The 10155-nt window shown below is 43.2% G+C and overlaps 2 protein-coding genes across 2 annotated transcripts; one reads left to right on the top strand and one right to left on the bottom strand.

Annotated features, from left to right (window-relative positions):
* Window positions 1–342: 342 nt before the first annotated feature.
* On the bottom strand, window positions 343–6984 carry pdk1 (pyruvate dehydrogenase kinase, isozyme 1). Its single transcript, XM_062402073.1, has 11 exons — window positions 6583–6984; window positions 5157–5298; window positions 5005–5076; window positions 4462–4646; window positions 3761–3856; window positions 3542–3619; window positions 3341–3417; window positions 3068–3166; window positions 2792–2902; window positions 2446–2559; window positions 343–2357 (listed from the first exon to the last, which is right to left on the bottom strand). Exons 1-11 carry the CDS (start codon window positions 6689–6691, stop codon window positions 2217–2219), a joined length of 1224 nt encoding a protein of 407 aa, XP_062258057.1. The 5' UTR covers window positions 6692–6984; the 3' UTR covers window positions 343–2216.
* A 512-nt stretch (window positions 6985–7496) lies between these two features.
* nup62l (nucleoporin 62 like) lies at window positions 7497–9902 on the top strand. Its single transcript, XM_062402072.1, has 2 exons — window positions 7497–9371; window positions 9467–9902. The coding sequence occupies exons 1-2, from the start codon at window positions 7806–7808 to the stop codon at window positions 9623–9625; spliced, it is 1725 nt and encodes a 574-aa protein (XP_062258056.1). The 5' UTR covers window positions 7497–7805; the 3' UTR covers window positions 9626–9902.
* Window positions 9903–10155: the final 253 nt, after the last annotated feature.

Here is a 10155-nt window from a genome sequence, read left to right as displayed (position 1 = left end):
TAACAGATTCTCTATCAATAAAACATTTAGCATCCTCCACAATGTGCCACAAACACGTGGCGTCGATGGCCAGAAATTGAACCTTTAAAGCCACACCAACTTTTAGTGAACAACCGCGCCCCCTGCAGCCACGTACCGATTGAAAAGCCCATCAATGTTGACTAGAGATCTGCTTGTCCCACTGACTGAACTGAAACACAACTCAATAGATATTACCCATGAACCCCGGCTTCCTGAACCAGAGGTTTTTAATGATCTTCAGTTCAGCATTACTCTTTAACTTGCTGGGTCTGATTCTGAGTATGTTGAATCTGTAACTGTCAAGCAAGAAAGAAACAAGCGTCTGTTGGAAGTGTTTATTATTTTTACTGAACATGATCCAGACAGTGTAACGGCTCTTTTGTAACATTGAAAAGCTGAAATATAGCTTATTTAACAGAGTCCCTAAAAATACAACCACAGAAACACAGATACTGCTTTTCACTGAATAATACAACTCTGATGAGAGAAGAGCTTAAAATGTGCACATTATTTGCAAATGCTCCGAGAATTCAAGAAGAAAGCTTATTAACACATGAACGTGCAATTGTAACAATTAATCTCCCAATTAATTATTTTAACTGAAGACTTGACCTTAACAGACGGTAAACGAAGACTACTGTGGTAACTTTGCTTGTAAACACAACAATCAACTGAGGAAAAAAATGCCCTGAATGAAGGACATACAAAAATAAGACTAATCATTAAGAAAAATTGAATCGGTTTAAAAAGAAAAGCAACAATAAATTGTTCCCCTTTCTTCCAAAACCTCAAACTGAACACACAGAGGAGAGTGAATGAGCAGAGCTGAACTACAGTACAACTTTCAGCAAAATAAAAAGGCTGAAATGTTCCTCAGGAAAAGCTGCAAACTATTGGACAACTGCATATTTAAAAATAAACTTATGGAGTTCCTGCCTTAAAACAGAAATTAAGTCTTTAAAAATCCACCAAATGATATGGAACCACACAGGGGGTTTCAGGAGGTGGCTTTACCTGCTGATAGACTTCATGAGGCTCATCACACTTACAATACTGTATTATTGTCGTTTTTCTGTTCATAGCTACTATCAAGGAATCTGTGCTGCTGTGTGTTTGTCCACTAGAGGGCGCTGACACGTTTATTGCTCTGCAGGCTGGTGTGGTCAGAAGCAGGTTCTTGTTTTCACCTCTCTCTCTTTGTGTCTGTACAAAATAACTCTACAACACATGGATGGATTTTCACTCGACCTGGTGTGGTTATTACTTTGGAGCGGATCTCCACATGAATAACTTTTGGAGTTGATAGGTCAAAGGTTAAAACACAAAATATGGTCTGAGAAACACATTTTCTGAGAGTTCTCTGCAAATAAGAGACGATATAGAGCTTATATTGATCAGATATTGATTCCCGATTATATGATATTTGGCTCCATGAAGAGGTCAGAAAACCATGCCTTGTTCGAGAATGGAGTTTATCTATGAGAATCTCTGCTGCCTCTTTGACTATAGACACACGACTTTAAGCATATATAGATCGAAACACTGTTCATCATCATATGGTGGGATGAATTCATCATGATGACATATATTGCAACAATTAGTATAAATGAGACGATTGATGTACTTATTTAGAACGAACCAATCATTTGTCATAAGTTATAAGTGATGTCATGCAGATGCCCCTCTGAAATGTCTTTATTATAATATAAAGAGTTAGTTTTGCCTGACAGGGGTAAATACAGCTTATCCACTGGGTGTTCATCAGCCGTCTGAAGCTTTTCATTCTATACTGAATATTGTGCTCAGTGCACAAAATGACTGGCCAATATCACAATCAACTTTAAAATTAAACTATAAATATACGTATTAAGCTCAAATCTCCAGAATTTGTTTGTTTTTTATTTGTGTTTTTGTTTAGAAAGCTGCTCATGTTTATTTCCAGTTATTCGCGGAGAGGAAAAGCAGCGGTTCTGTTTGTGCTGCTCCATAATCATCACTATAACAACTTGGTCTAATATATGGCACTTAAACTTTTCTCAGTCAGTCCTTCTATTATTTTTTTTTACTGAAAACCTCTGGACTGATATAAAGAACCTTTACGCGCTCCCCCCCACACACACACACACACAAACCACATTTACCACCTCCCCCTCCTCCCACACACTTTGTTCCAGGGCCGATTTGTCTTTTGAAAATTAGAAACTACGAAACGTGGTCATGTCCTTGGGCTCTTTGCTCGGGACGCACCAGTCGTCGGCCTCGTGGATGGTCTTGTAGTGTTTCCACGCCGACTTGTTGTACACGGGCAGCCTCTCGATGGACTCTGTGGAGAGGGCCTGACAGGAAATGGAGAAGAAGTTCAAACAATCCATTCTGCCCTTTTTCTTCACGGAGACGCGCTTAAAATAAAATAAAACAAATTACCCGGAAGTAGATCACAGCATCAGTTCCATAACCCTCCAGAGAGTACAGCTTCAGGTCCCCTTGAAAGTAGCGAGCGTAGAGTCGAGAGATGGGGAGGCCGTAACCGTAACCAGCCTAGAAAAGAACACACAGAGCAGGGTTCCTCAACACAACACAGACACACATCACAACCTGCTTTGCTGCTTGACTTTGAGGAGAAAACTTTTAGAATTTTCGAAATTAGTAATTTCGAAAATTCACCCTAATTGTTCACCCTAATTATTAGTAATTAGGGTGAACACAAGCAGCAGTGGCAGTAAATCAAGTTGATAGTTTTTAATCTGTGTGTGTTTATCCGAGCACCGACCAGAGGAGCGGCGTGTGATCCGTCGAAGTTCGGCCGAGGAGCGGTGGAGTACGTGTAGGTGAACAGCCTGTCGATCTTCCTCAAAGGCACGCCTCCTCCGCGATCGCTCACCTGCAGAACAACGTGTGGTTCTCATCAAACACAAAAACAGGATGGATTTTCATTTCCCAAATCTGCTGCTCCGACAGGTGAGGAGTTTATTCTAGTAAATTCTGATAACAGTTTAAAAAAAACAGGGATGAATCCAGCAGATCAGACTGAGACGCGTTGATTCACCTTGACCGTCAGATCCTCGGTTCCCAGAGCGATGTGTGCGTGGATGGGAGGACACTCCATGGAGTCGCCATATAACTCCATGGTGGCCCGCATGGCGTTCTGCGAAGAGGACAGAATGTTAAAGATGTCACGCTAACTTTGAAGTGTAAAATTGTAAACCAATTTACAGGATGAATAAAGGAAAAAATAAATGAATCAATAAAGAATATATCAGAGTCCAAACTCTGTGCGAATATGTGCATGTAAGTTCAGTATATATGAAGGGAAAATTACCTTAAAAAGTTCAAACACCATGTGATAGAGATGAGAGGGAACGTAGACCACAGTGATGGGGTTTTCCCGCTCTTTGACTGTCAGGACATATACATCATCAAAATAAATTCTACACATCTTTAATGGACATTGTTGAATCAAGCAATTTCCATCCATTTATTAAAAAATCCATTAATTCTGTAGATAAACAAACAAATTTACCATTGGATTCCTCCAGCTTCAGCTCAGGAGAGTTCATGTAATATCGGTCACAGAGATTCCGTGCGTTTTCGTAAGCGTCTACAAGGAAGACGTTTGTTTTCAGGGGGAGACACAAAATGAAACACTTCAATATTTGAAAGAAAACTATTTTTTGAATCTGACGGTTTGTTGCTCCTCGTGTTAGTGTTCTTATAAACAAGCCGTTCTCTCTGATCTGACCTCTGATCACCTCACTGACACGACAGTGCGGATCAATACTGCCGATCTGTTTGGGATGAGCCGGGTTCACCTTCACCTTCCCACCGAAGAGGAGAGCTAGGAGGAGAAACACAGATGAGGACAAGCAACAAGTATCACATGTTATATATTTCAAAACAGATCCTATATTTCCACACAGCGCATGTTGATACGTTTATGTTTATGTCAATCAAAATTTTGGGACCTTTTCAGTGATGCTGAAATAAGGATATACTTGTTATTCTTCAAGTCCTTTGTATGTGGGTAGAGCAGCAGGAGGCAGGACATGGTTTTAGTTTGAGTCTGTTGTCCTGACTCCTCTTTTTCACCCTAAAATATTTGTATTCTTCCAGTTTCATGTCTGTTGCGTGTGAGAATCGTCATCAACACCCAGAGCAACTGAATAGGACCTTTTGTTTCTCACTAACAGCTTCTTATAAGAACTTCAGGTAAAAGCCCAGTCTTAGATGATGTCCCACTGTAATAGATGATCTCTGTCAAGCAGAAAAACTTACATTTTGAAGTATGGGTGTAACATGTAATATGATTTCAAAATGTTACCACTACCCTGACAATCGTGTTTATGTATCAATAACTTGGCTTTCTATAGATTCTCCGTAAACTCTACAGTGAGATATCAAACTATTGACTGTTTTTATGAGGTAGAAGAGGATGTTCCTCACTGTGCTGGTTGAGCAGCATCCGGATGGATATCCGACTCATGTAGAAACGATCCAGGAAATACTGAACATTCTGGCTGACGACCGGGTCTGTGCCGTACGTCTCTTTGTATTCCACCACTCCCTGAGCCATGGTGGGAATGACATCGTTGTGCCGGTTTCTGATTTTTATCACAGCGTCTGTGAAACTAAACATAAATATACAGAAAGAAATAGATGAGTTTTTTCCCGCTGATTTAAAGGGGACATATTATGCCCATTTTACCGCATGTTAAAATGGTTCCTAAGATCTAAATGAAATGTCTGAAAAACAATTTGGTAAAAATACCACAAGGATCATTTCAAACAGCGCCCTTTTTATCCTGTCTAAAACAGCCCTCCTCAGATTGACCTGTTTTTGTCCAGAGTTTTTGGGACGGTGGACATGCCAGATACCCAAATTAACATGTAGAAGCACTACAAAAGTGGAATTTTCATAACATGTCCCCTTTAAAACATCATTAATATAAGGATTAAAAACCAAACTCCATGATGTGATTTACTTACTCATAACCAACCTTCTCATCTTCTGCATTTCTTTCTTTGAACTCGATAATCTCCTGTATACTCTGCATGTACCTGTGCAAAGAAAAATAAATCAGTGAGCATCTGCAGGCAGCGGCATGACCCCGGACTGGGACGAGGCCAAACCTACGTACCAGCTCTGAACCAACCGGACTGATGGGGTCCTCAACAAGTTGTCTGGCAGCAGGTTGATTTCTTTCATGATGTTTGCCAACCTCACTGGCAGCTCATGTCGGAGGAAGACGAACGAGGTTTTCTCACATGCATTCCCTGAACCTGAAGAGGGAAAATACAAACAGAAACATACGTAGCCTCTGGTTTTAGTCTTCTAGACAACAATGTCACAGGCAGAGTTGTCACAAAATGGTGTATTATTTATGTTGGTGCACATTTTTGGACACTATGGCTGTTATTGATAGGACAGAGTTTAGTGTGATAGAGGAAGACAGAACATGCACCAGAGGGTCGGAGTGAAACTCAAGCCTCCGTGTTATGTTTCTGTGCTGCCTCTAGAAAAAGCACAATCATTTAAACCATGAAAATAAAAGAAAAACTATAGTTTTGCCAAGTCACTGTAGTCAGTGCTGCAAAGTGAGAAGCTGGGCTGCTTTATGTCAGTGTTGGGTTTTATATATATATATATATTTGAAATCACATTCAGCTGGATTAGACAGAAAACACAACGTTTCTGTCTGGTTATTGTGTTTATCAACATGTTCACAATACATTCCCAAGTAAATGTAGCACATCATGTTTTAGCTGAAAAGTGTGATGATGACATTTGTGCACTACAACAAACAACAGAATCCATATCCACCAACCCTGGTTACGCTCAAATTATACATCGATTTAAACCTGATGATTAATTCTATGTTGATAAAATGATCAGTTAATTGTTGCAGCTTTACTCACAAGTGCATTCACTCTGGCTTGACTTTCCTAGGCAGGAACCTTTAATAACCTTGAGTGATTAAATTACCTTCTTAAGTAGCCAGTCAAACCTTAACATCTGTATGGAACTCAACATAATGCTGTCTGGCCCAAAGTCAGTGGTTATTGAAGAAGGATAACTCCCTTGTGTTTTTTATTGAGACAGTACAACCTCATCTAAAAGTCTAATTATTTAAAAACTAACAACTCATGGATATGCAACCACTCCACTGCCTTAAAAAGATACACCTTGTGTGCACAGCTAGCTGACCTATATACTGTATGAGGTACAGTGTGTGTGTGTGTGTGTGTGTGTGTGTGTGTGTGTGTGTGTTTGTTCTTTGTTGATACCTTTACCTTATCAGGACCAAAGGCTTTTCCCAGTGTGGCTAAACTAAATGTCACTAGGTCCTAGTTTAGGTAAATGGTGAGATGTTAATTTTGGTTCAGGTTAAGTTAGGTTTGAATTGGCCATAGTTAAAGTTATGGATTAGGTTTTGGTTGGACTGTGCACATGAATGTAAGTCAAAGCCAAGTCCTAACGAGGATAGCTGCACAAACGTGTGTGCGTGTGCGTGTGTGTGTGTGTGTGTGTGCGTGTTTGTGCGTGTGCGTGTGCGTGTCTCGTACCAAAATCCAGAAACTGCTTAATGGAGAGAGGGGACGGTGAGAATTTGGAGTAGTAATCGATTTCCTTCCCTGTGGACAGGCTGCTCCTCAGACACCTTAAGATCCTCATGGCGACGCCTCCTGTGTTCCCTCAGTTGTTGTTGTTTATAGTTCTTCTTCGCTTCAATGGGCTGATCACACGCAGTCGCTTGATCTAGGTTGACGTTAGCTTGTCGGCTAACTTCAGCCGCAGACACACACACTCTAGCGAAGTCCTGCTCTTGGGCGGTTTGGTGAAATGTGATCTTCCATAGTCACCACTACCGAAATAAAATAATATGTAAATGCACTCCTCAGTTTGGTCGCAGCTGAATCCAAGAAGGCAGAAATGTCAACATCCTAAGCAGTCGTGAAAAAGATGCGACAGTGTCACATCAAGAGAAGTCCCTGCCTGTCGGTTTTGTTTAGAAAATACTTTATTTACCAGCATATACGTTTCTATTTCCTGTTAAAGCAACCGAGTCGTCTTTTTTTTTAATATGTATAGCTCTGTCCTCGCGTTTAGCTTTTTATATTTACGGTGCGTTTGAATACAATATATTACATTTTACATAGACAATGCACCAATTGCGTCATTTAACTTTATAAAGAGTCATTAAATACATTTGAGCAAAATATTGTAGTTCGTTATTTTTCCTTTATCATTACTTAACATGAACAGCAAATTGGTGAGTCATTTTATTAACTGTTTACTCTTTGATGATTTTATAAAAAAGATAAACATCCCTGAATGGGTTGGTCGGGCAGGAGACTCAACCAATCAGACGAGGGGGTTTGTTCCAGGCAGGGCCGTGATTGGATGTTACATATGTCACTCTTCAAAGAGAGCCAAAACGTCATCTCTCCGTGGTCCTAACAAACGTCATTTCCTTGAGTAGTCCACCGTAATGCCTGCGAGAAGTACCATCGAGGACTACGGGCCACGTTTTTTTTTGTGGAGGATATGTTTTTAATTTTCGGACCCTGCGACGGTTAAGATAACGTCCACAAACGTTGGATCGACTCCATAACCCGGTAGAATCTGGGAAGTCGCCGCAGGAGGGAAAGCTGTCCACCGGTAATTACAGAAGCTTGGAGTTGTGACCCGCCAAAAGCCGCGGAGGCTCAGCGAGGAAGTGACCATTTTGTACCGTGTCTGGTTTCGTTGACTGTTTATATTGTAGTTTATCTTGTTGGTAAAGAAAATGAGCGGAGGGTTTAACTTCGGGCAGCCCACTGGAGGCTTCGCTTTCGGGGCCCAGAAGCCCACAGCCGCCGCTGCCCCCGCTCCGGGCTTCGGGATGCAAAGCTCCACACCTGTAGCCCCTGCAGGGGGCTTCTCCTTCGGGACCCCCGCCCAGCCCACCGCCAACAGTGGCGGCGGTTTTAGTTTCGGAACCCCAGCAAAGAGCACAGCGGCCGGGGGTGGAGGGTTTTCTTTTGGGACCCCCACCTCCAACGCGTTTGGTCTCGGCGCGACTCCTCAACCCACAGCCACAGCGCAGGCACCGGGGATGACTTTAGGCTCCGTGGCAGCTCCAGTTTCGATGCAAGGGTTCAGTATGGGCGGCGCGATGTCCCAACAGACCACCGCTGCCCCCCCAGCAGGAGGCGGCTTCTCCTTCGGGACTGCTCCTCAGGCTCAACCCCAACTTGCTGCACCAGCTCCAGCCCAAGCAGCTCCAGCCCAGGCAACCCAAGCCGCAGCAGCAGCAACCCAAGCCGCAGCAGCAGCAGCAGCATCAGGTGGCCTCTCGTTTGGAAGCTTCAGCTTTGGAGCAGCTACAAAGGTCCAGGCGACCACAGCAGCAGCCGCCACTCTCCCCACAGGAGGAGGCTTCGGCTTCGGCACCAGTGCTCCCTCCAACCTCACCATGGGCATCCAGCCCCAGCCAGTCTCCATCGCTGCAGCCCCAACACCTCAGGGTGGAGGGTTTGGCTTTGGGATCAAACCTTCCTCAACCCCAGCTCCTCCTGCTTCAACACAGCCAGCCCCAGCCGTAGGTCCCACTCTCTTTTCGATGCCCTTCACTACAGTTGCGGCTTCTGCTCCTGCTGCTGCTGCTGCTGCACCAGCTGCTGGCTTTATGCAGAGTGCAGCTCCAACTTCACTAGCAAGCACCGCTCCTGCAATTACCACAGCCGCTAGTGGAGGTCTTGCTTTTATGCTCAAACCTCTTGGTGCAGCTCCTGCCACCTCGACCCCCGCCGCTGCTCCTGCCTCTACTGCAGCTGCCACAACAGGTGCTCCAGTAGCCTTCAGCCTGGGACTCAAACCTGCATCTGGCATGAGCACCATCACAGCACCCACATCAATCACCACAACCACAGCTCCTCCAGTGATGAGCTACGCCCAGCTGGAGGGTCTCATTAACAAGTGGAGTCTCGAACTAGAGGACCAAGAGAGACATTTCTTACAGCAGGCCACTCAGGTGAACGCCTGGGACCGAATGCTTGTGGAGAACGGGGAGAAGATCACATCCCTGCACAAGGAGATGGAGAAGGTGAAGCTTGACCAGAGGAGGCTGAACCAGGAACTGGATTTCATCCTGTCCCAGCAGAAGGAGCTGGAGGACGTGCTGTGCCCACTCGAGGAGTCTGTGAAAGAGCAGAGCGGAACCATCTATATGCAGAACGCCGACGAGGAGCGCGAACGAACGTACAAGCTCGCAGAGAACGTGGACGCGCAGCTGAAGAGGATGTCGCAGGACCTGAAGGAGATCATCGAGCACCTCAACACATCCAGCGGCCCTGCAGACACCAGTGATCCAGTAAGATGAAACTCGACTCTGACACATATTCATAGTTTTTTACATTATATACTTGCAAAATGAATTAACATCTACCTTCTCCTTTCTTTTCATAGCTTCAGCAGATCTGTAAAATTCTCAACGCCCACATGGATTCTCTTCAGTGGATCGATCAGAATTCGGTGCTCCTGCACAGACGGGTGGAGGAAGTGTCCAAAATGTGCGATAACCAGCGCAAGGAGCAGGAGAAAACCTTTCGTTTAACGTTTGACTGATGGGAGACAAACAACAGCCTCTATATTGACAATTAACCAACTTCACTTGTCATAAACCAGGATGTTCTTAAGGCATCATGATGTTTTTGATTTGCCTTCATCATAGTTCCTGTTCCACTGCTTTTCCCTTCTTTCGGTTGACCTTAAGATATTACATATTTTCAAGATATTCTCCATGCATAAGGTTTTTATATAGAATTGTGGGAGTAATTGTTTCTTCCCATGTAAATGCTTACTGTGCTCTAAAAAAGAATGATTAAATAAACCTTTAGATTAACGTTTTGTTTTATTGGTTAGTAAAATTGCAAGCACTTCTTCCATTTGTTCCAGTTGCAGTAGTTTAATCACAGATGGAAACATATGTGCACTAAAATAATCTCCCTGTATGATTAAGATTACATTACCTGGGATTTGAGGATGTTAATTGAGGCTATATGACACTGAGAGGTAGTTTTGACAATTTCTGTCAAGAGGATTCATGTTACAAAATAAATAAACCAGTGGCATGCATGGTTTTTACATCATATAAA

The sequence above is a fragment of the Platichthys flesus genome, chromosome 13, assembly GCF_949316205.1.
Source record: "Platichthys flesus chromosome 13, fPlaFle2.1, whole genome shotgun sequence".
In the NCBI taxonomy this organism is placed as follows: Eukaryota; Metazoa; Chordata; class Actinopteri; order Pleuronectiformes; family Pleuronectidae; genus Platichthys; species Platichthys flesus.
Note: the sequence above shows the minus strand (reverse complement) of the source record. Positions and strands in the feature narration are given on the sequence as shown.

Bases quoted from the DNA above. Each gene is read 5' to 3' on its own strand.
- pdk1 (XM_062402073.1), bottom strand. From the start codon at position 6,691: ATGAGGATCTTAAGGTGTCTGAGGAGCAGCCTGTCCACAGGGAAGGAA. The intron at 2,903-3,067 runs GTGAATCAACGC...GTTGTTCTGCAG, and splicing joins CCGAGGATCTGACGGTCAAG to GTGAGCGATCGCGGAGGAGG. The intron at 2,358-2,445 runs GTAATTTGTTTT...ATTTCCTGTCAG, and splicing joins ATGCTGTGATCTACTTCCGG to GCCCTCTCCACAGAGTCCAT.
- nup62l (XM_062402072.1), top strand. From the start codon at position 7,806: ATGAGCGGAGGGTTTAACTTCGGGCAGCCCACTGGAGGCTTCGCTTTC. The intron at 9,372-9,466 runs GTAAGATGAAAC...TTCTTTTCATAG, and splicing joins CTGCAGACACCAGTGATCCA to CTTCAGCAGATCTGTAAAAT.